This window comes from Aotus nancymaae, unplaced genomic scaffold (assembly GCF_030222135.1).
Source record: "Aotus nancymaae isolate 86718 unplaced genomic scaffold, 86718_ANA_hifiasm-v0.15.2.pri h1tg000046l, whole genome shotgun sequence".
Classification (NCBI taxonomy): domain Eukaryota; kingdom Metazoa; phylum Chordata; class Mammalia; order Primates; family Aotidae; genus Aotus; species Aotus nancymaae.
Genome location: NW_026988460.1, coordinates 13,574,979 through 13,602,723, shown reverse-complemented (window position 1 = coordinate 13,602,723; position 27,745 = coordinate 13,574,979). Strand labels below are relative to the sequence as shown.

Below are 27,745 nucleotides of genomic sequence, written 5' to 3'. Positions count from 1 at the left end.
AATGTTTGATGGGATTCCTTGGTGAATACATTTAGGCTGAGAGTTTTAACAATTAATTAATTAATTAATTAATTTAGAGACAGGGTCAAATTTCTGGACTCAAGTGATTCTCCTGCTTAAGCCTCCTGAATGGCTGGGACTACAGGTGGGAGCAAGTGTGTCCAATTTTTTTTTTTCTTTTACTGTAGGTCCAATTTTTTAAATAGCTGTAAGACTACAGCTTATCTGCTTCTGCTTGAGTACATTCTGGTAGTTTGTGTGTTTTAAGGAATTTGTCCATTTCATTTAAGTTATTGAATTTATTGGCATTATCTCTGCCTTTCATTGGGTGTTTAGACCATTTATGTTTAATGTGGTTTTTGATATGGTTTGGTTGAAATGTGCCATCTTGATTTTTTTTCTTTGTCTCATCTGTTCTTTGTTCTCTGTCTTCTTTTTGATTACATACTTCTTAATCACCCCATTTTTTCTCCTTATGCTTATTAGCTGTAACTCTTTGTTTTATAATTTTAGTGGTTGATTTAAAGTTTATGTCATGCATTTTTTATCTTTTCTTAGCTTACCTGAAGGATATGTTTTAATTTAGTCAGGTTCCATATGATGTGGATAACATTTCAGAAGAGGAGAATAGCAGAGTGACAAAACAAAGTGAGATCCACAGGATTTTCCATAGAAAAATGACACTTACAGAATCTTGGTCAAGTGAATTGTATATTGGGTTGGTCTTTTACATCAGTCTGGTTATATCTGTAAGGTCAGGAAAATATTGCACAGTGTTGGTTGTGAATTATTTTCAGAGTGCTTAGCCTTTCCAGTAGATTAAGAGTGACAGCTTTTACTAAATTACGGAGATGTGGATTTGGAAATTACATCTGGATTGGAGTTCTATATCTGTTTCTTGCTAGGTATGTGACATTGGGCAAATGACTTAATCTTTCTAAGCCTCAGTTTTCATATTTGTAGCATTCCATAATTGCACCCATTATAAAGTTCTGGTGAGGAGTAAATGAACCAACCTATATAAGTTCTTGGTACAGTGCTTAGCTTACAGTAAAGGCTCAGTAAAAGTTAGTTTTTCCTATCAGCATCATCTTTATTATAATTAGATTATTTCTCCCCTTCTGTTTTGAAGAAGGAACCAACTAATAAACTCCCAACTAAATAGGCAAAAGCAATGTTCATGGCATAGGTGAAAATCAATAAAAGGAAAAAAGTTGGAAAAAATAAAGAATAATGTAATTCATTTTTTAAAAACATTTTTCTTGCTTAGATGGCAACTTATTTTTGATCATGGGCCAACACTAGTTTGTTTGGCTAAATTATTATTATTTTTTTTTTTGAGACAGAGTTTTGCTCTGTCGCCCAGGATAGAGTACAGTGACGTGATCTTGGCACACTGCAACCTCCACTTCCCAGGTTTATGCACTTCTCCTGCCTCAGCTTCCTGAGTAGCTGGGATTACAGGCACATGCCACCATGCCCAGCTAATTTTTTGTATTTTTAGTAGAGATGTGATTTCACCAAGTTGGCTGGGCTGGTCTTGAACACCTAATCTCAAGTGATCCTCCTGCCTCAGCTTCCCAAAGTCCTGAGATTACAGGCACGAGCCACCATGTGTGGCCTGCCTGGCTAAATTCTGATGATCATTCATAACTTTTTGAAAATCTATCCAAAGTATAGTTTCAATAAGGAGATGGGGGCACAGAAAGAAAAACTATGAACAACATGTCATCTGGTTAAGAATGACAATCGGATTGAATAGGCTGGAACCGTGGGTCCACCATTTATAAACCGTGTGACCTTTGGCACACTATTAACATCTGTGTGCCTAAATATTTCCTTAGGTATATGGCACAGAGAGTAATACTGGGCAGAGACTAGTAATGCCTACCTCATAGGATTATTGAGAGGATTAAGTGAATTAATACATGTGAAGTTCTTAGAACAGTTCACATGGTAAGTTCTCAAGAAATACTCGTTGTTGATGTTGTTAGATTAATCCCTCTGGGTTTTTAGCCCATCCTACAACATTGAGGAAATCCTCACCTTCCCGCCAAGATGAAGAGCAAAAGGAGTTGGTCTAGTGTCAGTAGCAAGAGCAATGGATGGGAAATTGAGACCTCAGTTCTGTTGTGCAGTTCTCCATAATGATTTTGTTTAACATGAGCTACAATTATTTTTTAAATGCCCTTTGTCCCTAAAAGTTTTCCTCTCTGTTCCACTTGACTTTGAAGCCCCAAGGCTGGTAATGGATTGTTCCCAAGTTCAGGATCACATTCTTAGCACAGACATGGAGATCAATTTCACACAGTAATTAGCCATCTTGATGAAATAGGACTAAAACAGGTCCTTCCCACTTTCCCTATTCTTAATTAGTAGAATGACCCATTTTTCAGCCACCTAAAGACCTCACATCCTTAAGAACCACTTTTGGTGCTAAAAATAAAGTTGGAAAAAAAAGAAAGAGCAATGAGGACATTTATAATGAGGCCATTTACCTTTTTAATTATGTGCTTTATTAGTTGGAATTTCAAATGAACGACTTATTAATAAATGTTTGCCAAGTGAATGAGTGCCTTTGAAATGGAATCATAGTGTGAATTGACTGTTTTCTCAAGTGATGGCTCTGACCTCTCAACACTAACTTTTGTAGTTTAAAGTTAATTTTTTTTTTTTTGAGACGGAGTTTCGCTCTTGTTACCCAGGCTGGAGTGCAATGGCGCGATCTCGGCTCACCACAACCTCCGTCTCCTGGGTTCAGGCAATTCTCCTGCCTCAGCCTCCTGAGTAGCTGGGATTACAGGCATGCGCCACCATACCCAGCTAATTTTTTGTATTTTTAGTAGAGACGGGGTTTCACCATGTTGACCAGGATGGTCTCAATCTCTTGACCTCATGATCCACCCTCCTCGGCCTCCCAAAGTGCTGGGATTACAGGCGTGAGCCACCACGCCTGGCCCTAAAGTTAATTTTTTAGGGTTTAATTCTTTATCATCCTTTTGGCTAATGGACAGTCTCAGGGATTGCTGTGATCTAATAAAGAACTAACTTTCAGTGGTGGGGAAGGGAGGAGCACTGATTTTAAACTTTTTTATTATACAAAGAAGACATTTTCATAGCACAAAAATTAGAAAAAATTTAATAAAGATCAAAATGAAAATAAAATCATTATGCTTCCTAAAGAAAACAATTGATAGGATAGTATTCCAGCAAATTTTTTGTGTACTTAATTTTTGTCTTTCAAGAATGACATTATTCTCTATATACCAGGGTCTTCAGATATGGCTCTGGGAATAATCTCTTATATATCCTTGATTTCCTTTTTGCTATCTTGTATTACAGCCATAGAATCTCAACACAGTGCTTTGGGCAGGTCCCAACAGTTCATTTTAGCTGTTATATGCTAGGTTTTGTGGCATACGAACATCATCTTATTTTAAAATGGTTTCTTATGTAATTTAAGAGATAAGTGACAGGTAGAAATATGCCATTCAACAAAAAACCTAAGTCCTATACCTTATCACCAGAGAGATTTCTTAACTTTCCCATTTATGTAGCAAATGTATATCCACATTCAGATGCTGGCAGGGGCATTACCATCTTCCTGCAGTTGAATACAAGGTTCCAAAGACCTGCTTAGAAGCTGGCTAATACCTTTGTTGTTTTAGTGAGGAAGCCAGTTACCCCAAAGAGGTCAGATAAGACAGGCAAAGTTAGTTTCTGTGATTAAGAGTGTTACATTTATTATATAGTAGCAGTTATAATGACTTCCACTTGCTTAGTGCTTTCCTTTTATATGTAAAGGCAAAGATGAAGTTTTTTTTGTTTAGTTTTTTTTTTGAGATGGAGTTTCACTCGTCACCCAGGCTGGAGTACAGTGATGCAATCTCAGCTCGCTGCAACCTCCGCCTTCCTGCTTCAAGCAATTCTCCTGCCTCAGCCTACTGAGTAGCTGGGATTACAAGTACCTACCACTATGCTAGCTGATTTTTGTATTTTTAGTAGAGACAGGGTTTTGCCATGTTGACCAGGATGGTCTTGAACTCCTGTTAGGTGATCCACCCACCTTGGCCTCCCAAAGTGCTGGAATTACAGGTGTGAGCCACCGCGCCTGGCTGATGAAGTATTTTAACATGATTCCATTGATAGCTCCATTTTATTGATGAGGGAACAAATTCAAAAAGGCTCTGCCTAAGATTAAATAGCTAATGAGTCTTGGATTTTGTCCTTTTTGGTGAGTAAATTAGCAAAATATTAGTTGTTACTAGGTTGGTGCAAAAGTAATTGCAGTTTTGCCATTACTTTCCATGGCAAAAACTGTGATTGCTTTTGCACCAATAACCTAATACAGTTTTCACGTGTATCAAGTCCAGACTCCTCTATCTGCTGAGCAGGCTGTGTGTGATGTGACTCAATCCTATTTACCCACCCATATTTCCTGCTTATCATTAACCATCTTGCGCCAGTCATTGTTCTTGCCTGGAATTCTCATGCTCCAGATCTTTGGGCAACTCAACTCACGTGTGTTCTTCTCAGAGAGGCCTTCCCAGACCATCACCCTATCTAAAGTAAGCTCCTAGTCACTCTCAGTCCTCTTTCCCTGTTTTCCTTCCTTCCGAGGTGGCTATTCCTGGAAACCATCTTGAATATATTGGTTTATTTATTGTCTGACAATTCCCTGTTGAATGTTAGCTCCCCGATAACAGGTATCTTGTTTGTCTTGTTCTGATTGTATCTGTCATACCTAAAATAGCATCCATATTGTAAGCTCTCATATATTCGATGAATAATTAAATCATGCTCTGACATGATCAGGCTGTGGCCTTGCTATGCTCTCAACTTGCCTGAATGTTTCCATTTTCATGCCTCTGAAGCCATTGTTTTCTCCACTTCGTGTGCCTTCTTTTCTCCTTTCTAAATCCTGTAACCAGTGTTACTCAAAGTGTGGCCCGTGGGCCTGTACCATCAGCAGTACCTCGAAGCTTGTTAGAAGTATGTTCTTGGGGCCCATACTAGACTTCCAGAATCTGCATGTGTGGCCTAGGAACATGGATTTAAACAAGGTATATTGCCATTCTTATGTATGCTGAGGTGCAAGGACCACTGCCATGATCATGGAAATCCCACTCACATCAATTTCTGCCTTCTAAAAAAGTCTTTCCTAAAACATTGGCATTCTGCAAGGGACAGCTCCTTCACCTGTATTGCTGATTACCTCAGAATTGTTACCTCTCCATGCTTTGTAGCTGTTTGATGTATCATCTGTTTGTTCAACCAGCCTGAGGTCTCCAGCAAAACAGGACCATGATACTACTCAGGTCTCTTCTGTGGGCGTACTCAGTGAGCAATCAGGAAACACTTGATTGTTTTTGGTCATGCATGTACATTTATGGGACGAGAATGTCATGTCATCGTCTAGCTCCCCCTGAACCTGATGTTTGCTGTAGTGTGGAGTTCACTACACATGCTTGGTTGCATGGGGCCCTGGCTCATCCACAGGAACTTGACTCTAGAAATACCAAAGCACCGTTGTTTCACAGCCCGATGAGGAGGCTCTACGTGGAATGAGGCTTTTGCTGTGTCTTCCTGTATGGTCACCTCTAGTCATTTGAGAGCTTCCATCGCATGCAGGTCACACATAGTGGTAGATGCCATCAAATGTATTAGTTATTTCAAGCACATTTTAAATTCATCTTCCTTTTATCTACCTGAGAATTGCTAATGTTGTATTCTTCACTGACCACAAGGAAAATGAGAAAATTGGTTGTTATCATTTCACTATCTATAGAAAACAAAGCACTGTGTCTTTCTTTTTTATGATAGAAGTGCTCCAGAGAATTTCTGTGTCAACTTTAGAGATACTTTTCATAAAGATAAGAAGCATTTTACTTTTCTGACAGAAAAGAGAATAATACAGAAAAGAAAAAACCTTTTGCATGCTGACTTATCTTCCCCCGACTCCAAATTATCACTTCTGCATAGATTCCAAAGTTATTCCACATGTTTCTTTGTGAAACTTCTTTAACCAGCTTGCAGGGACTTGAGCTGCACTGGGCCACCTCAGAGTTCATGCTCATGGCACACAGGATGACTAGTTTATTTTTATTCTCCATTATTTTGGGTCGGAAAATAATCCTAGGGCACAAGTTTCATGCGTGGTTATTTTTGGCACGTGGAGGCTTTTGAAGTAATTTGTGGTTAATCACTGAATACCTGCTAGGTAGCCAGGGATATATGCACTCAGCTGTTACGTGTGTGCAAGTCTATGAGTGCATGCAGGGCTTGTGTATTGGACAGTGAGAAAGAAGACATGAGAAGTGGTATCCTTCCCTCTGGGAGTGTAGAATCTTGCAAGGAAACAAGCACACCACAGTTAGATCTGAATTGGAATTCTACTTTCTTTAATAACTGTGCAATCTTGGGTAAGTCATTTTCTCTGGGCTGGTACAATCCAATGACATAAAAGATGAAGATAACCTGGCCCATGTCTGGTATGTACTAGGCGCTCCAGGTCTCTGTTGGTGTGCATGTGTGTACTTGTGCCTGGCTCTTATTTAATAACACAGATGTAAAACCGCACACAACATTGTATAGCTTTATTAGTTAGTACGATTTAAACTCCCACAGCAATGTATTTTTAAAAAGCAGTGTTTTCCCACAGCCTTTCCTACATTTGATGTTTCTAGGCTTTTTGTCTAATTTTTTGCCAGTCTTTTGGTGTTAAATGATATCATAAATATGACTTAGATAGTAAATGATATCATAAATGTTATTTAGTTATTAAATGATATCTTAGTGTTGTTCTTAATATTTTTTCAGTTGCCATCTATCACTTATTACTTGGTTTAATTTCAAAAATTAATATACTTATTGTATAGGGATATTGCATCGCTTTCCTATAGGAAATACAAAACCCAGGTTGCTTGAGAGAGAACTACTGTGCACATTGTGGTGCATTCTGAATCTTTCAGTCTTTTTTTCTTGGCATATGTAGTTATCTACACTGAGTCATACCACATATGCAGCATATATTCTGACTTTTTCATTTAACTTTTTTGTTGTTGTTATTGAAGACAAGATCTTGCTCTGTCACACAGGCTTTAGCACAGTGACTCAGTGATGGTGCACTGCAGCCTCAAACACCTGGGCTCAAGAGATCTTCCCACTTTAACGTCTCAAGTAACTGGGACTATAGGTGCACACCACCATGCTCAGCTAATTTTTTGTAGAGATGGGGTCTTGCTGTGTTGCCTAGGCTGGCCTCGAACTCCTGGCCTCAAGCAGTCCTTCCACCTCACTTTCCCAAAGTTTTGGGATTACAGGTGTGAGCCACTGCACCTGGCCTCATTTTATATTTTATCATGAAAACCTCCTGTGTCATTAAATATTATGTAAAATCATGACTGAACGGCTGCTTACTTTTCTATTATATGGATGTGCCTAAACTTAGGCAACCATTGGTTGTTACATTTTCTTTTTTTGCTGTTATTATTAATGTTGAACATCTTTGTACTATATCTGTGTTATGTTTATAAGGTAAAGGACATTGGAAAACATGTGGTTAATTCTTGAATGTGCTGCCCTTTTTAAAGCATACATGTTAAGTATCCATACGGGAAGGGTTGTGGGGAAGCACTGTCTACAGCTGGTGCTTTTGTGCAACATGCATCTGACAGTTTAGAGCCCTCGGCCGAGAGTCCCAAGAGCACTTACCTTGCTTTCTCTCGCTGCACAGTCCTACTGTTACAGGTATCGCTGTGCTGCTCGGAGCCAGAACACACCTGATAGCTCCGCTTCGAATCTGGGATTCCGCTGTGCAGCCAACCGCCTGCCCGCCATGGACTGACAACCAAGAAAAGCCTTCCCCAATCCAAGAAGGAGTCATGTCTAGCCTACACTGGGCTTCCCTCAGAACTTTGAACAATCTCACGCAAAGAATTCCCACCCTGAGGTGGGTTACATACCCGCCCAACGGCCAAAGGAACCGTCTTGCGAGACCAAATCGTTGACCTGGGTCAGTGCATGTGCTTTATTGTGTGGTGTGTCTTTGGAGATCATCGCCTTATTTTACTTTTGAGAGTCTTTGAAGAGGAAGGGGACTGGAGGGAACCTTCAGAAGGCCGGCACCTACCCAGGCTTTGCCACAGGGGTTAGACCCCAGGTTCGACACTTGACCTTCCTGGGCCTCAGGTGCCCTCCCCTATCAAATGAGGGGATGGACAGTATGACCTCTGGGGTTCTCTCTAACTCACCAATTCTAAAGAGGATATCAGACTCTATTGTGACTTCATAGTGAGAATTTATGATAGATGATTTTTTAGCTATTTTTTTCCATGTGTGAACCTTGGGTGATACTAATCATGTAAAGTAAGAATTCTCTTATGTATTATTTTGAGAAGGGGGGGTGGTGATTCCTTTATATTCATACTGCACTTTGCTTTTCCAAGGAAATCAGAGTCTTTTACATTGTTATGATGAATCCCACATGGGCCAGTGATGGTATGCTGAAGTTCAGCCACTGAACACACAGGAATGTCTGTGGGGTGACTCTACTGTGCTTTATCTTTTAATATTAAGTGCCTTTGGTTCAGAGGGGCGGTCATAAGCTCTGTTTCCCCCTCTCCCCAAAGCCTTCAGTGAATGTGAAATGTGTGCTAAATGGGGAAACCTGCTTAATTCTAGGTATAGGGGAAAATGAATAAGGACCTTGAATTAGCTATATTCAGGGTATCTGGTATTTTGTAATAGGGAATAGGAAACCTTGTCGGCTATGGGTTATCAGATACTTTGAATCATGCACTATGTCGAATAAACTTACCTGCTAAATCAGGCTTCACTCTCATCAGCTTCTTTTCTCTTTCTCTTCTTTGTGTTTTCTTTTAAAGAAATGACTTTGTGATATGTGTGTTTTATTTGCTAGAAAACTTTCATGTTTATTAGCTAGTGTATAACTTTGATATGTGGGTAATTGGTGGGAATTTTTATTCCAAAAAGCAAGGTTATTCCACCAGGAAGCCTATCATGACCTTGCTGCTTCTTGCCACAGTAGATAATGCAAAGTCAAAGGCACTGCCTCAGTTGATGATCTTGTAAAACCCAGTGTTTGCCTCCAGGAAAGCACCTTGTTTTAGAACTATGGCTTTCATCCTAAGGTCCCTGGTGTCAAGATTCCATCCTGATTTCTCAGTCCTGAGAATGCTTAAGCCATTTCTTGGTGCCATTTGAAAGAAATGTTTAAATCAAATAATACTCAAAAGTGTTTAACCAACACTTGATTGCTACTTTTGTGCTTAGCCTCTTAACATGTTAAAACATTTGACTTGAAAAGCAATTATGTAGGCCAGGCTCAGTGGCTCATGCCTGTAATCCCAGCATTTTGGGAGGCCAAGGCGGGCGGGTTAGTTGAAGTCAGGAGTTCGAGATTAGCCTGGCCAACATGCCAAAACCCTGTCTTGACTAAAAATACAAAAAAATTTAGCCAGGAGTGATGACACGTGCCAGCTACTTAGGATTGAGCCAGGAGAATCACTTGAACTTGGGAGGCAAATACTGCAGTGAGCCCAGATTGTGCCATTGCATTCCAGCCTGGGTAACAGAACAAGACTTCATCTCAAAAAAAAAAAAAAAAAAAAGAAGTCATAAAGCCAGAATGTTTAGCCACATTTTTGGTTCATTTTGTGGATATTAAATATTTTTCTACAAACTTCCACCTATTGATGGTTAATCCCAGGCCAAAAAACAAGAACAAACATTTGTAGCAAATAGCTAATGTAGGAAATAAGAGATTTTATTTTTAAAGTCACCCTACTCTAGTACAGTTTGTTTTAACCTGTTACCTCCACCTGCATATATTTTTTACATTGTTATATTTATAGTGTATATATTTTGAATTCTTCTCTTGTTAATTAATGTTATATTGCATAAATATTTTTGGGTGTTTTGGGTATACTTTTTAGAATTGCATTTTTAGCAGCAGCATAATACTGGAAGGCATGTAAAATTAATTCCTAAACTGGGGACGGTGGCCGATACCTATAATCCCAGCACTTTGGGAAGTTGAGGCAAGAGGATCATTTGAGGCCAGGAACTTGAGGCCAGCCTGGGCAGCTGATGTGGTTTGGCTGCATCCCCACCCAAATTTCATCTTGAATTCCCCTATACCATCTCATCCCACAATCGTTACGTGTTGTGTGAGAGACCTGGTGGGAGTAATTGAATCGTGGGGGCCATAACCCCCATGCTATTCCAGTGATAGTGAGTAAGTAAGTTCTTACGAGTTCTGATAGTTATATAAGAGGCTTTTCCCTTTGCTAAGGACTCTCTCTCTCCCGCCACCCTGTGAAGAGGTGCCTTCCACCATGATTGTAAGTTTCCTGAGGCCTCCGCAGCCATGTGAAACTGTGTGTCAATGAAACCTCTTTTTTTAATAGAGAACCTCTTGAGTATTCATAGCAGTGGGAGAATGCACTAATACAGCAACATAGCGAGACCCCATCTTTATAAAAAAATGAAAAATAAAAATTAGGTGGGTATGGAAGTGTGTGCCTGTGCCCCAGCTACTTGAGAGGCTGAGGTGGAAGGTTTGCTTGTGCCCAGGAGCTCAAGGCTGCAGTGAACTGTGATTGTGCCACTGCACTCCAGCCTGAACAACAGAGCAAGACGTTGTCTCTAAAAATAAATAAAATGACATCCTAACAAGCCATTTATTTAAGAACTACATGTCTGGGTTACCAACTAAAGAATACCCCAAACTATGGAAAGCTATAGCCACTACACTTTAAAATGTTGCATAGTGACGTATGAGCAGACCAACAAAATGGGAGTATGAAAAGTTCAGGGTGAATGCCATAGATGTAGTCCTGAAAAGCCTCACTGTCTGTAAAACTGCACCCAAAAAATAGAGGCATAAGGGGAAAATAGGGTAGAGGCAGATTACTCAAAACTTAAGGAACTTTGTACATTGTGCCACAACACTAACAAAATAATAACTATCCTAACAAAACCAGTTAATTAAATCTCTACTGGCATTTGCTGCCAACATTACAGCCAGTTGATCCTTAGCATCATTAAGCCTTGAGGCAACTTCTTTCTTTTCCAAGATGTAAGACCTTCAGGACATAAGCTTCTAATGGAGACCACTTCCATCGAAAGTAAAAAAATCTGATCTGGGATGTGGATTTCTTCGTCAGTCAACTTTAAGAGGGGCAGTGTCTTTGCAGCATCTTTATCTGCACCCTCAGTTTTTCAGAGAGCTTAACATAGTGGAAAGTGCAGCAGTTCCTGAAGCCACTAAATAAACCACTACATGCACTAAAGGAAGGCACTTTCATAGAATTAATTTTTTTCTCCTGCAGGTCTTGATATATTACTAAGGGTTTCACTTAAGTTATGAGAAAGCTTGTGCCTGCTTGTTTCTAAACACATTTTAAACCACCTGTGATCTAACATGACTTCCACATTCTACGGTCCTCCATTCTCTGTTTATTAATCACTTGTGAGCTATTTCTGCTTTAAATAAACACTTGGAGCAGAGCAGACCATTTGGTCGATGTGCCAGTTCCAGTATTAAAAAACTGTTTTTTGTTGCTGTTGTTTTAGGAGCTCTTATATGTAGAGTTGGTTTCTAATTCTCATTTCTTGCCCTATTGAAGCATGGAAGGAATTTGAGGTTTGTTCTCAAGTCTGCTTTAGTCCTGAATCCTGGACAATCTGTTTTTGGACTGTACATTACAGTTCAGTGAGAAGCAACATGTATCTTTTTTCTTAAAGCTGTAAACATGATTAGAAGAAGGCAGGGCCTGGGGGAAACAGGGGTGGTAATCAAGAGGGACCTTTTCTTCATGGAAAATGGGCTGCATAGATGCCTCAAACTACATCCTTCAACCTACAGCTTAAAATGGAGTACAGATCTGTGTCAATATGGACATTTTCTTTTCACCCCTACCTGCCACCTTTTTTTAAACAAAGCATCTCAATTGTCCATATGACCGTTGAGGAAAAAAACGGAAGCTACCATTTATTTTAGTAAGAGTTGGTTGGGGCCAGGCACGGTGGCTCATGCCTGTAATCCAAGCACTTTGGGAGGCCGAGGCGGGTGGATCACCTGAGCTTAGGAGTTTGTGACCAACTTGGCCAACATGGTGAAATCCCCTCTCTACTAAAAATACAAAAATTAGCTGAATTTGGTGGTAGGCGCCTGTAATCCTTGCTACTTGGGAGCCTGAGGCAGGAGAATCAATGGAACTCGGGAGGCAGAGGTTGCAGTGAGCTGAGAGTGCACCACTGCACTCCAGCCTGGGCAACAAGAGTGAAACTCCATCTCAAAAAAAAAAAAAAAAGTTGGTTGGGGCAGGGGTGTGGTGGAGGTGGTGACTTCAAAGTAGTGTATTGGTAAATTCTGTTTTTTTCAGGGACTGTCTTTACTGAGAATTCTATTAACAAAAAATAATGACTGAAATTTCATCCCTGAGAATCCAGAATTCTAATTCTCTTGCTAATCACCTTTTCGAAATAGATTAATTTTTATCCTCAGTATTCAAGCTGCAAATAAAATTTTTGCACATAGTAAGATCCATAGTTGACTTAAAGAATATCTTGAAAAAAACCAAAACACCGTAAACCTAGTGCTTTCTGTTCTGAAACTTCAGGAATTTTATGCAAGGGATTAGTATGGGGCTTATTTTTTCTTTTTTATATATTTGGCATATCTGTCTCCCTCCTCCCTTCCAACAAATATTAACATGACATTAGCAGTATTTCTCATAAGGGAGTTAACCTGCTGGCTGGCTATGGAGGAACAAAGGAAGTGCAAGGCCAGGCAAGATGTATCAACAGGTGAAGCAGGCTGGGCGTGAGTGAGGCCTGTTCTAAGCATGCTGCTGCTGCTCTAGTGCTCGTCCATGACTGCCCTACAGAAATGTCAGCTGGGAGTTGCTCAGTTATCCAGTTTCCAGGATTAGCTAGATGTTTGCATTTTTGTGTGAAGTCTTCTGAGTTTTTAATGTTGGCAACCAACTAAGATTTTTAAAAAGCAAACACCGTGAAGACTTAATAAATTGCTTCTGCAGCCAGATTTCATCTGTGGGGTGCCAATTTCCATTTGCAGCCTAGATTATGAAGAGTTGATTCATTTCACAGAGCCAAAAAAAAAAAAAAATTGTATGTATTTATATCTGAAGAATGACTGATCAAGTAAGAAATGTATAAATGTAAGAAAGGGCCGTGGGTTGCCCAGGGACCTCATCTTGCCTAGAAATACCTTAGGAGATGCCTCTCCTCTAGCCCCACCCCATCCCCACCTAAAAGCATTTAACAGCCATGAGTCATCTCAGCAGAGCCCATTTTCATTAACTTGAGCACTTATGGCTAAGTTTGCAGATTAGTATCAGAGAATAGCAAATTTTTAATTTTTTGACTGTTGATTTAATTTTATTTCTTAAAACAATTCTCTGGATACAAACTACCCTAGAGCAGGCCTCAGTTTTATAGGTTTGCCAGAATCAGCTGTGCTATTAGTGAAAGCTAGCCTTTGTTGCTTGAAATGCTTAAAACATGGAAATTATTAACTCCGAGAGCCTCAGATAGAGCTTTGGCAGATGGCCAGATCTTCCTTCCTCTGACTCTTGTGTTTAGACCATAGAGCAAGAGTTTAATTAATTTTTTGATTAAGCAAAATTATTACAGACAATATTCAGGTAGGCCGTAAAAAAAGAGAAATGCTCTCTCCTGAAACTTGCCCTATTTAGGATTGGAAAGTTCAAGGGATTAGTATCAAGGAGGTGGAATTTTTCAGCTTCAGATTCGATTCTAATCTGCCCTCAAAGTAATTGACCCCAAAGCCATGATTATGAGAAGGCTGGTTGGGCCTTTGGAATTAGTCACAGTTGTCAGGGAAGAAGGCGATCCGGTTCAGAGTAATTGAAGGTCGGATAGGATTGCTTTCCCGCCCTTGGGTCTGGGCCATGTTTGACAAACCCCTTGTTTTCTTTGCCGAGGGGAATGGAAGATTGATCAGAGCAACTCTTTTCCAGCATGTCAGCTTGGACCTCAACAGGGTAATGCTAGAAGCTCTGAATCAATGCTTAGGGGAAAAGGGAAACCACTAGCAGACTATCAGGGGAAAAGAGAGTCGGCTTTCCTTGTCAGGTGGCACTGATAAAAGCTTCACCTACATTTACTTTGGTGCCTGCGGGGAAGGGCCCTTGGTTGCTTTTTCAACGTCCACAATTTTTTGCTGCTCCACACCTTTGCCAAATAAGATTTATTTACTTTTAAATAACATAGGAAGGATGCCCCTTCAATCTCTTCAATCACTCTTTTATTTTTATTTTTTTGAGACAGAATCTCAGATGGAGGGCAGTGGTGCAGTTATGGCTCACTGCAGCCTCTATCTCCTGGGCTCAGGTGAGCCTCCCACCTCAGCATCCTAGTATCTGGGACTATAGGCACATGCCACCATGCCCACTAGTTTTTTTGTAGAGATGGGGTTTTGCCATGTTGCCCAGGCTTGTCTTGAACTTAAAGGCTCAAGCAATCCACTTGCCTCAGCCTCCCAAAGTGCTGGGATTACAGGTGAGAGCGATTGTATCTAGCATTACTCTCTTTAAAAGGTAGTTTAGCATCGTGGGTAGAGGGTCTTGGGATAAGATTGTCTGGGCTCCTATTTCTGCACCACCACATATGTAACTGTGCCATCTTGAGGCAAGCAATGACTTCTAAGGTAAAATGGGAATAATAATACCTACTTTGTGGGGTTGTGGGGAGATATAAGACAATGCAAAAATAAAGTGCTTAGAATAAAGTACTTGGATAAGTGCTCCCTAGGTACTTGGATAAGTGCTTCCTAGTTACTTGTTCCTATTATGAATATGATTATTAGAAGCAAAGGAGCAGGAAAGTACTACTGGATGGCCCTGGGCAGCCATGAAGTGACAGCCACAGAGCAGAGGACAAAATGGGCTAAGAGTAAGAAAGAACACAGAGACTGCATACAAAAGCTTAACCTTGACCCCCATATCAAACATTGAAAAAGAAGAAAGCTGGCATGATTCATCCCCTCTGTTAGTACTTGAATTTGGAAATACCTGATCCTGTATGGTCTGTCTGTCCCACAAAGTTCTCACAGAAGGGGAAAGTGAGATCTGGTTGTTGCTACATATGTTGTGAAATTCTGGGACTTTTCCTCTTGAATCTATCTCACAACGAACCTCTAGCAGGTTTCAAACTAATGGAAAAGTCATTCATGGGCATGAAAATAATTAAAAAGACAGAAAAGAGAAAAGCGAGGATAGTCTGTTGGTCCAGTTTACGTTGACCAGCCTGTTCAAGGTTTTCTGTGATGTCTTCAGTGCTAATTTGCATTTCGGTTTTAGAGAATAGTTGTTTAGGTAGTTCTGCCTAATTGTTTAAATTCTTCCTTCTCATTTAATCTTTCTTTGAAATTATTGGTCCAGGATCTAAACTCTTATTACATAAATGACCAGATTTAAAAATCAAGATGGGAGCTGGGCATGGTGGCTCACACCAGTGATCCTAGCACTTTGGGAGGCCAAGGCAGGAGGATGATTTGAGGCCGGGAGTTCATGATCAGCCTAGGCAACATAGTGAGATTCATCTCTACAAAAAATAGAAAAATTAGCTGGGTATGGTGGCGTACTCCTATAGTCCTAGCAACTCAGGAGTAAGGCTGAGGTGGGAGGATTGCTTGAGCTCAGGAGTTTGAGGCTGCAGTGAGCCATACCCTGTCTCTAAAAATCATAAAAATAAAAATCAATGAAAATCAATATGATATCCAAGGAGAAGAGTTCAGGATGTGGCAGACAGGACTCACTACAACCTGGTGTAGGTTTTATCTAGCTCAGCAGTTCTCCAAGGATACCCCAGAGACCTCCAGCCCCCTTTCAGGAGGCCTGTGAGTCAAACTGATTTTCATAATAATATTAAGATGTTGTTTGTTTTTAAATCCTCTCAAGAGTATACAGTGGAGTTTTCTAGAGACTACGTGTTATGTAGCCTGAGGGCTCACAGAATATGAGCTTGTATATTTTTATGTTAAAAAATTTCTCAGTCTTAATTTTTTCTTAAAATGTAGAGACGGAGGTCTCACTGTGTTGCTCAAGCTGGTCTTAAACTCCTGACCTCAAGCCATCCTCCTACCTCGACCTCTCAAAGTGCTGGGATTACAGGTGTGAGCCACCACACTTGGTTCAATCTTTTAATATGTTCAATGTCTGTAGATACAATCCACATGACAGAAATTCTGTGGGGTCCTCAATTATTTCTAGGAGTATAAAGGGATTCTGAAACCAAAAAGTTTGAAAGCAGTTCATCTAGAACAAGAGCAAGGTCTGAGAGTGACTGAATCTGTCTTAGGAGTAAATGACAGCCTTTCTCCGTCTTTTCTGAGGACGGTCAAAAAGAGTTGAGTTTAAATGACCACAAGAGCAAGTTAAATTAACTGTTACGAAGCACTTCCTTCCTCTTTGTTTTGGGAGACCTATTAAATGCAGAGGTGAATTTCCTTCCCTGGCCCCTTCACAGACAGATGGCCCTGTCATGGATTGTCACACTTTTTTTTTTTTTTTTTTACAGACAGCAATAATGGACCTAGATACTTTGGGACATAATTCTATGCATGGACTGCCCTCAACAATCCTGTAGTTGGAATCAGTTTGTATAAAACAACTCCCAAAAAGGGCTTTGCAAGTATTCTGTGCAAGTCATGGAAGATTCCCTGACTATTGCAGCCTCCACTCGAGGTGATGTGGTGTGGGACCCTGTGATGTCCCCAGCCATTTTTCCCTGGATGGTGGCTGTGTTATAAAGCCAGTGAGGAAGGTAAAAGTGTTACTTTCTGAAACAGATCACTTTCTCCTGGTAGACTGTGTTCGCTGTGCTATAAATTGTGGTTGTTCTATGTCTTGTCTTGTCTTGGCTGGTTTGCCTTCCAGCCAGCAGACACCTCTTAGGTACTAGGGACTGTGCTGGAGGCTTTGTGTACATGACCTAATTTAATTTGCAGAGCAGTCTTGAGGGGAACTGGTTATTTTTGGTTAACATTCCCAATGTGCACTTAGAAAACTAGGACTCAAGATGCCCCAGGTGACACAGCTGAGTGAGGCAGAACCAGGACTCACACCATTTTTGTGACTTCTGTTCTCTCCACTGTGTCAAGTCCACAGTTTTATTGTGAGTTTGGGGTGGGGAGCAGTGAACTGAAGACAGGAGATTACTGGGGCAAGGGATAGCTTTCCAGAGAAAAAAAGGCAAAGAGGGAGGAGGTGGAATGGATTAGTGGTTAAGAACATGTGGGCTCTGGAGCCAGACTTGTCTGGGTTTAAATCCTTCTCCTACCACTTACTAGATTTGTGACTTTGGACAAGTTACTAAATCGATTTCTTCTTCAGATTTTGAAAATTAGGTGCCAGTACTTCTAGAAAAGGTAGAATCAAGGCAGGAGGGTTAAAGCAGTCAGTACAGAGGGAACTGAATGTAAACCTTTGACCTACTTTAAATCCACTCCAAACTTTGATGGTTGATGCTTAGTCACATTGCAGTAATTATTCTCACTATGGGAATGAAATGGCTCAGGCTAAGGCTACACGTTTTTGAAAGACATGTTTTCATAACCCCCTGCAATGTGTCCCTTTTTTTTTTTTTTTGAGACGGAGTTTTGCTCTTGTTACCCAGGCTGGAGTGCAATGGCGTGATCTCGGCTCACTGCAACCTCCGCCTCCTGGGTTCAGGCAATTCTCCTTCCTCAGCCTCCTGAGTAGCTGGGATTACAGGCACACGCCACCATGCCCAGCTAATTTTTTTGTATTTTTAGTAGAGACGGGGTTTCACCATGTTGACCAGGATGGTCTCGATCTCTTGACCTCGTGATCCACCTGCCTCGGCCTCCCAAAGCCCTTCTTTTTTAAAATGATTATGTTACCCTAAAGAAATGGACATTTTTTTTAGGGGTGGGGTGGAAGAAGGCTTGGGTGTATGGAACACATTGATCCACTGGAAAAAATGAAGATCAAAAGGTACATTATCAGCTCATTCGTTCCAGGCACAAATACATAAAAAGAATGTGGCTGATAAGGGCGACTGAGATCAGTGTGTGAAGCATGAAGGGAAAAGTGTGCTGCATCATCCTCATTAAATAGCAGTCTGAAAAAGCATATGAGAGGACTTCCTTGATAAGATTAAATCCTCTGGTCTTTGTAAAATGAGGCTAAAGTTTCTTACTTGCTTCTCCTAACTCTCTGGCTGGGCTCAAAACGGTATTGTTTCTTAAGACTCAGTTTAAGGGCAGCTTCCAACTCAACATTTGCTTCTGTTCCAGAACATGTGTAAAAATTGAGTTCAGAGCAGGGAGGGTGGGGGGACCTCACTAATAGGGGAAACATATTCACATTTGTAATTTTGCATTTATTAATAAAACCCTTTGCTTCAGGACATATTAGGCAAGCCGAAGACTGAATCACGTGAATGATTGCTTGTGGGCTTTTAGCTTTGAGCAATTTTTTGTGGTGCCAACCCTTGTACCTCTATCTATGGGTATGGTTTTACATGGAGTGGCAGCTCAAAGTGGTTTTATGTGTGATGTTCTCCCTCTAGTGGTCAGTTAGGGTTTGTTGTTGTTACTGGTTTGATTTATTTTGGTCCTCCCTCCCTCCCTTCCTTCCTTCCTCTTTTTGCTGTTTGCTGTTGTACATATGATCTCTAGAGTTGGTGAACCTTTTATTTAGGGGTAGTGTGGATTTGGGAAGCCTAGGAGGTATGAGTAAAAAGGGAGGAGGTGCAAACTTTTATTCCATAGATAAAACAATTATTTTAAAGTGTTTGTTCCAATTGCTAACTTTTTAAAAAGGAGGAAGAGAAGGACATAGAGAATGTGACCTGCAGAGGTGAAGAGAGTTCTGGAATAATTTGTCATCTTTTTAATCATTTTCGGAACTTCTACTGCCTTTATTAAGAATTATCTAATTTTTGGCTATCAAATTTCTTTAAAAATTTATTATTTTTTAGTTATTAGAGTTTGAAAATATATAGGTAAAATTAGAAACTCAAAATGTAAATAGAAGCTCCTCATTCTGTGAGTTTCTGGTCTTCTCCCATATCCATGCCAGTAGGTGACTACAATAAACAGTCTATCTTTCCAGACTTTTTTCTATGTATTTACAAACACATATAATACACGTGTATATGGATATTTATTGAATATGATGATTTATATGTATATACACATGTATACACACACAGAAATTATACATAATATATACAACTTTTTTTTTTTGTTTGTTTCTTCTAAAAAAAAACCCAGATATATGTGCAGAATGTGCAGGTTTGTTACATAGGTATACGTGTGCCGTGGTGGTTTGCTGCACCTATTGATCCATCCTCTAAGTCCCTCCCCTCACCTCCCACCCCCCAACAGGCGCTGGTGTGTGTTGTTCCCCTCTCTGTGTCCATGTGTTCTCAGTGTTTAACTCCCACTTATGAGTGAGAACATGTGGTGGTTGGTTTTCTGTTCCTGTGTTAGTTTGCTGAGGATAATGGCTTCCATCTTTGTCCATGTCCCTGCAAAGGACATGATCTCATTCCTTTCTATGGCTGCATAGTATCCCATGCTGTATATGTACCATGTTTTATTTATCCAGTCTATCATTGATGGGCATTTGGGTTGGTCCACCAAATAGTGCTGCAAGAAACACACATGTTCATGTGTCTTTATAGTAGAATGATTTATAATTCTTTGGGTATATACCCAGGAATGGGATTGATGGGTCAAATGGTATTTCTGGTTCTAGATCCTTGAGGAATTGCCGTACTGTCTTCCACAATGTTTGAACTAATTTACACTCCCACAAACAATGTAAAAGCATTCCTATTTCTCCACAGCCTTGCCAGCATCTTTTTCTTGATCTTTTAATAATCATCATTCTGACTGGCATGAGATGGTATCTCATTGCATTTCTCTGATGATCAGTGATGTTGAGGTTTTTTTCATATATCTGTTGGCCACATAAATGTCTTCTTTTGAGAAGTGTTCATTCATATCCTTCACCTACTTTTTGGTGGGGCTGTTTTTTTCTTGTAAATATGCTTAAGTTCCTTGTAGATTCTAGATATTAGACCTTTGTCAGATTGGTAGATTGCAAAAATTTTCTCCCATTCTGTAGATTGCTTGTTCACTCTGAAGATAGTTTTGTTTGCTATACAGAAGCTCTTCAGTTTAATTAGATTCCGTTTGTCAATTTTGGCTTTTGTTGCAATTGCTTTTGGCATTTTTGTCATGAAGTCCTTGCCCATGCCTATGTCCTGAATGGTATTGCCTAGGTTTTCTTCTAGAGTTTTTATGGTTTTAGGTTTTATGTTTAATCTGTCTTGAGTTAATTTTTGTATAAGGTGTAAGGAAGGGGTCCAGTTTCAGTTTTCTGCATATGGCTAGCCAGTTTTCCCATCACCATTTACTGAATAAGAGATCCTTTCCACATTGCTTGTTTTTGTTAAGTTTGTCAAATATCAGATGGTTATAGATGTGTGGTGTTACTTCTGAGGTCTCTGTTCTGCTCCATTGGTCTATATGTCTGTTTTGGTACCAGTACCATGCTGTCTGGGTTACCGTAGCTTTGTATAGTTTGAAGTCAGGTAGTCTGATGCCTCCAGCTTTGTTCTTTTTGCTTAGAATTGTCTCGGGTGTACGGGCTCATTTTTAGTTCCATATGAAATTTAAAGTGTTTTTTCCTAATTCTGTGAAGAATGTCAATGGTAGTTTGATGGGAATATCATTGAATCTATAAATTACTTTGGGCAGTATGGCTATTTTCATGATATTGATTCTTCCTATCCATGAGGATGGAATGTTTTTCCATTTGTTTTTTCCATTTGTCCTCTCTTATTTCCTTGAGTAGTGGTTTGTAGTTCTCCTTGGAGAGGTCCTTCATATCTCTTGTTAACTGTATTCCTAAGTATTTTATTCTCTTTGTAGCAATTGTGAATGGGAGTTCATTCATGATTTGGCTCTCTGGTAGCCAAATCAGTGTAAAGAAATGTTTGTGATTTTTGCACACTGTTTTGTATACTGAGACTTTACTGAAATTGCTTATCAGTTCAACAAGTTTTTGGGCTGAGATGATGCGGTTTTCTAAATATAAAATGATGTCATTTGCAAACAGAGACAACTCGACTTCCTCTCTTCCTGTTGAATACACTTTATTTCTTTCTCTTTCCTGATTGCTCTGGCCAGAACTTCCAATACAGTGTTGAATAGGAGTGGTGAGAGTGTGCATTCTTGTCTTGTACCGGTTTTCAAAGGGAATGTTTCCAGCTTTTGTCCATTCAATATGATATTGGCTGTGGGTTTGTCATAAATAACTCATTATTTTGAGATACATTCCATCAGTGCCTAGTTTATGGAGAGTTTTTAACATGAAGGGATGTTGAATTTTATCAAAGACCTTTTCTGCATCAATTGAGGTAATCGTGGTTTTTGTCTTTGGTTCTGTTTATGTGATGGATTACATTTCTCGATTTGTGTATGTTGAACCAGCCTTGCATCCGAGAGATGAAGCTGACTTGATCATGGTGGGTAAGTTCTTTGATGTGCTGCTGGATGCAGCTTGACAGTATTTTATTGAGAATTTTTGCATCAGTGTTCATCAGGGATATTAGCCTGAAGTTTTCTTTCTTGTTGTGTCTCTTCCCAGTTTTGGTATCAGGATGATACCTCAGGGCCTGAGGCTTGAGTGGGGCCCAGAGGGTAGGCAGAAGGGGCTGGCACTGGGCTCAGGAATCCAGCCGCCTGTGGGGCCGGGGCTAGGTCGCTCTGTCTCTGCTCCCCAGAGCCCGGTCCCGCAGCCCCCAGGCCGTCTTCTGGGGAGAGACTCGGGCTCTGGGCTGGCGGCAGGCTTCTGAGGTCCTTGTCCTGCATGCTCAGCGCCAGTGCAGCCTTCTCCTTCGCGGGACTCCTCAAGTCCTGGGCCAGGGGCAGCGGCTGGTGGCGTCCCCGCTGGCAGTGCCGCAGGCCATCCAGCACGGCCCCCAGGAAGTAGATGATGGACAGGAGCAGGAAGTACACAGAGTATAACTGGAACTGCTGGTGGACGGGGAGGCCCAGGACCCGGATGCCTGAGACAATGAAGGTGATGACGGTCTTGACAATGGTGGCAAAGAATGTGTTGACCCGAAGACCAGGGCACAGAGTTCTTTAGACAGAGAAGCCGCGATCTGAAAGGTGGCGATGGGCACGAGAAACTGGTAGGAGCCGCGGAAGAACACGAAGGCCGCATACCACAGCCAGATGTGGCTCGCGTGGCGCATATGCGACAGAAGAAAGACCAGCCCCGCCTGCGTGGCCGTGACGCCCGCGATGAGCAGCTTGGACCATCACGCCCAGCGGATCTTCACTAAGCCCGCGGCGAAGGACGTGATGGCACCCAGCAGCGTGGAGGCGGCGTCGGCCGCGCCGTTGTAGAGCCGGGCGCTGTTGGTGGTGGGGTTCACCTCGTTCCACAGGATGTGCACGTAGTAGACCACCAGATAGTACCCGGCGGAGTTGAAGACCCACCAGAGGGACCAGAGGCGCAGCTGCGGTCGCCGCAGGCTGTCCCCCAGCTCCCGCAGCATGCGCGCCAGCACGGAGCCCCCGCAGGCCGCGCCCCAGCTTCCCGCCCGCGCTGGGGTTCATGCGCTCCAGCTCCGACGCGGAGGCCGAGGGTTCACGGCCCGCGGCGCCGCGGTTGAAGAAGAGGCTGCGCTTGGGGCGCTTGAGGAAGAGGGCGAGGACCACGCTGAAGGTGAGGAAGGCCAGCGAGATGTAGCTGAGCGTGGAGAAGGAGACCCCGCCAGCGGTGACCAGCAGCTGGCCCAGCATCGAGCTGGTGAAGACGCCCAACAGCACCGCGGCGCGAGAGTAGCCGGCCACACGCTGGTAGCGCGCGGGCTGCACCAGCAAGAAGATGTAGGACGAGTAGGCGATGCGCACAGCCATGGTGACGCTGTAGAAGAGCTCCATGAGCTGCATGTGTGCCACAGAGCGGCCCAGCAGCAGCAGCCACACCGACACGTAGCTCAGGCCCTGCAGCAGCAGCACGGGCATGTAGCGCAGGTAGTCGGTGAGCAGGAACACGGGCACCAGCACGGCCAAGTAGGAGTAGGGCAGCACCGGCGTGATCTCGTTGGTGACCTGCTTCCGAGTGAAGTTCTTGTCCGGCCCCAGGAGGTAGGGTGTGATGAAGCTCTCTCCCGGCCGGATCTGCGCCATGAAGCCGTAGAAGCAGAGGTAGCACACCAGGCACCGCCAGGACCGGAGCTTGAGGTCAGGCCCAGGCTCCACGGGCACCTGCTTCTCCACCGCTGGGCTGGAGGGCACCAACCTGCTCGGGCCACGTGTAGCCCCAGAGGGGTCCCAGAGGGGTCGAAGGTGACGCTCTCAGGGCCCTGCAGACCCCGGCCCGCACCCGCACTCGCCCCGAGACACCCGCGGCCCGGCGGCCCCGCTCCCCACAAGTAACTGCGGCTGGGCGCGCGGCTCTGGGGCTCCAGGGCTTTTTATTTATTTTTTATTTTTTTTATTTTTATTTATTTATTTTTTGAATGTAATATTTGGTGAATTTACATGTGAGGTCATTTACAAAAGAAAGATACAGACAGATGCAGCTTTCAATGCAGTTTCAAATATTTTCACAACAGGCAATAGTCCATGAGAATTTGGAATGACAGTATAGAATGGCACATGCTTCAGTTTCCTTTGTGTTTCTCTACCCAACCCCAAGGTGAAAGAAGGGAGAAGAGTAGAAGAAGATGTCAGTGTTCATGTAAATACAGCCATGCAAATAAAAACTTTTGTAAAGCCAGAGGTCATTCGAGATGTAGGACATTTCTGTATTTGGGGGTTATCAGAAGGTGCATAATTTAAAAACAAAATACAGAGGTCTCAAACTTTCCATCATCCAAATCACCTTGAATTATGTTAACTGCACCAACTAATTAGTGATCAGGCTTCATAAAATGAGTTAGGGAGGAGTCCCTTCTTTTCAATTGTTTGGAATAGAAATTGTACCAGTACCAGCTCTTCTTTGTATTTCTGGTAAAATTCAGCTGTGAATCCATCTGGTCCTGGGCTTTTTTTTGGTTGGTAGGCTATTAATTATTGCCTCCATTTCAGAGCTTGTTATTGGTCTACTCAGGGATTCAGCTTCTTTCCGGTTTAGTCTTGGTTGGGTATATGCGTCCAGGAATTTATCCATTTTTTCTAGATTTTCTAGTTTATTTGCATAGAGGTGTTTATAGTATTCTCTGATGGTAGTTTGTATTTCTGAGGGGTCAGTGGTGATATTCCTTTTATCATTTTTTTATGTGTCTATTTGATTCTTCTCTTTCTTCTTCTTTACTAGTCTAGCTAGCAGTCTGTCTTTTGTTAATTTTTTCAAAATACTAGCTCCTGGATTCGTTGATTTTTTTGGAGTGTTTTTCATATCTCTATCTCCTTTAGTTCTTCTCTGATCTTAGTTATTTCTTGTCTTCTGCTAGATTTTGGATTAGTTTGCTCTTGCTCCTCTAGCTCTTTAAATTGTGAGGTTAGGGTGTCGATTTGAGATTTTTCTAGCTTTCTGATATTGCCATTTAGTGCTATAAATTTCCCTCTTAGCTCTGCTTTAGCTGTGTCCCAGAGTCTGGTACATTGTCTCTTTGTTCTCATTGGTTTCAAAGAACTTCTTGATATCTGCCTTAATTACATTATTTACCCAGGAGTCATTCAGGAGCAGATTGTTCAATTTCCATGAAATTGTGTGGTTTTGAGTGAGTTTCTTAATCCTGAGTTCTAATTTGATTGCACTGTGGTGTGAGAGACTGTTTGTTATAATTTCAGTTCTTTTGCATTTTCTGAGGTGTGTTTTACTTCCAATTATGTGGTTGAAAACTTTAGAATAAGTGCCACATGGCACTGAGAAGAATGTATATTCTGTTGACTTCGGATAGAGAATTCTGTAGATGTCTGCTAGGTCTACTTGATTCAGAGGTGAGTTTAAGTCCTGAATATCCTTGTTAATTTTCTGTCTTGTTAATCTGTCTAATACTAACAGTGGGATGTTAAAGTCTCCCATTATTATTGTGTGGGAGTCTAAAGTCTCTTTGTAGGTCTCTAAGAACTTGCTTTATGAATCTGGGTGCTGCTGTATTGGGTGCATATATATTCAGTATAGTTAGCTCTTCTTGTTGCATTGATCCTTTTACTACCATTATGTAATGCCTTTTTTTTTTTTTTTTTTTTGGCTTGGTAAGTTTTTCTCCATCTTTTTATTTTGAGCCTGTGTGTGTCTTTGCAGGTGAGATGGGTCTCCTGAATACAGCACACTGATGAGTCTTGACTCCTTATCCAATTTGCCAGCCTGTGTCTTTTAACTGAAATATGTAGCCCATTTACATTTAAGGTCGGTATTGTTATGTGTGAATTTGATCCTGTCATTATGATGTTATTTGGTTATTTGCACACTAGTTGATGCAGTTTCTTCGGTGTGTCATTGGTTTTTATATTTTGGTATGTTTTTGCATGGTTGATACTGGTTTTTCCTTTCCATATTTAGTGCTTTTTTCAGGAGGTTCCTCTCTGAATAGATTTTTCTAGTTAGCAACTCCAGTAACCTTTTATCAAGGTTCTTAGCTTCCTTGCATTGGGTCAGAACATGCTGCTTTAGTGCAGCATAGTTTTTTATTACCCATCCTCTGAAGCCTACTTCTGTCAGTTCGTCTGCCTCATCCTCTGTCCAGTTCTGCGCCCTTCTGGAGAGATGTTGTGATCATTTGGAGGAGAGGCCTTTTGAGTCTTCAGCACTTTTTTTGTTGATTCTTTTTCATCTTCATTGCTTGCTTGTCCTCTCTTGGTATTTGCGTGTGAACCACCTCTATGCAAAGATATTGGTTTCAGCCTTGGTACTTAATTTATTCTCTCTCTTCCTTCCTATATATATAAAGGTTTGCAGAAAGGCAGCGTATGTATTATAACCAGTTCTCATTGAGACATGGGATTAATTATACACATCTAAAGGCTACACTTTGCAATACAGATCTCCAGCCTCAGGTTAGGTCAGGTTATTTATTCAGAACAGTTGCTGATCTGCCAACTGTTCAGATAGGCCTAAATTCTGCCTCTTTTGTTACTGCTGCCTGATTATCCAGGGTCTTCCAAGTGACCTCTGGGCTACAGCCCAGAAGGGAATCAGAGACCCATGGCTTGTTGGTAACATGACATGGACATTTAGGCTCTGACCCCAGAAGCCCTAAGCAGCCTTTTCATGTGGCCTAGTCTTACAGTTCCCGCAGGATACAAGAGCTGACACTGAAATGAACCTCTGGCTGTCTGAGTGGACTGAGCAAGTGACACAGATGTTCTGCCAATTTCCCTTAACAAGTAGCAGGGATAAGGGACAATAACCTTTGCTCGGAAGAGGCCCCAGGAGCAAGGAAGGCTGGGAGTAACTGCTGCTGGTTGGCCCTGACTGCTGGTTGGCCCTGACTGCTGCCAAAGGCAGGCATGGAGAGATAGAGCAGGGAGTAGAAGTCACAGGTATCTGCTAAATTTCTAGAAGGCCATATCAGTAAGCTCGTGCTTCTTACCTTCTGCTGAGACACCTTCTCCTTATTACTACGCAGAAGACCAGAAGCTTTAACCTAAACGGAAGTTAAATTTCTAATTGAATATACATGGCGAACAATGAGAAGTGAAACTTTCTCCTTCTCTTCTCTCCTGTCCCGTTTCTTATGTAGTGATGCAATAAGTGCTGAGAACTGCCACTCTGAACCATTAGACCTATGGTGCTTTGTGTTATGTTAGTACTTCCCATACATGCTTTATCTCTTCAGTCCTCACAGCAATGCTATTAGGTAGGTTGAAATGCCCCCAAGGAGTTTCCTGTGGATTTGTAACCTGCAGGCGGCTATAGACCATAACACTATTGTTATGAAAAATGAAATGGAACTTGGATATGAAACCATTTTTAGAATTTATACCATGTCTAACAAAGGTAGTGGGGACCGTTCATGACTGTAGGCAAAGTTAGGGACAGAGCACTGCAGGAGAAACCACAGTAGCATGAAAAATAGGATATATTGATAACTAGGAGGGAAAGGGGGGAAATGATATTGAGAATACAGTGGAAGGGTTTTTTTCTTGGCACCAAATAAGAGCTGCCTTTTTTTTCCCCTCCAGAAATAGTGGCAAATGAATGAGGGAGGGGAGAAGTTGAAGATGCAAAGATTATAAGACAGTCATAGTAAAAGTTCTCTTTCTAACAAATTAGGGAAGAAGGCAATTTGTTAAGCAGAGAGGCAGAAGAAATGGGAGTTGGGGACATTAAAACATCAACCATGAGAAATGTGATTAGTGATAAGCCAGAAATGAATGAAATCAATTTGATTAATATTATTAGTAACACTCTTTGAGCACATACTGCCAGGCTGTACACACTAATCACTTTATGCACTTTACCTCATTTAATTCTCCTAAAGAGAAAGAAAATATTGTTATCCCCATTTTTTAGATAAGATGAATTAGGCTCAATGTTTTGTTCAAGGTTGTACAAATAATAATTGATGAAACTGAGCCGCAAACACAGGTCTCCAAAGAGAGAATCATTTTGTCATAGTGTCTTCAGGGAAACTGGGATATTACTCAGCTGAACAGGGTAAGACAACAATGGCTGCTCACATGGATTAGGGAGTAGCAGACTGGATACTGCCAATGAAGGAGACGAGT

At 41.5% G+C, this 27,745-nt stretch overlaps 2 protein-coding genes across 4 annotated transcripts in view; one reads left to right on the top strand and one right to left on the bottom strand.

Annotated features, from left to right (window-relative positions):
* SUMF1 (sulfatase modifying factor 1) overlaps positions 1-27,745 on the top strand; it is a 131,039-nt gene that overhangs the window by 97,526 nt on the left and 5,768 nt on the right. For 2 of the 3 annotated variants that reach the window (XM_012441500.2, XM_012441499.2), the window contains one exon: positions 7,736-8,831. In XM_012441500.2, coding sequence (XP_012296923.2) covers positions 7,736-7,846 — 111 coding nt within the window. In that variant the 3' untranslated portion in view covers positions 7,847-8,831. Of the gene's footprint in view, positions 1-7,735; positions 8,832-16,590; positions 16,837-27,745 lie in introns of those variants that run through there. The other variant, XR_002479188.2, reaches the window with a different exon arrangement.
* LOC105709551 (reduced folate transporter-like) lies at positions 19,498-23,374 on the bottom strand. Its single transcript, XM_064362151.1, is given in 3 exon segments — positions 19,498-22,173; positions 22,176-22,648; positions 22,650-23,374. Coding segments are annotated over 3 exon segments (1,545 nt in total). The 5' UTR covers positions 23,255-23,374; the 3' UTR covers positions 19,498-21,706.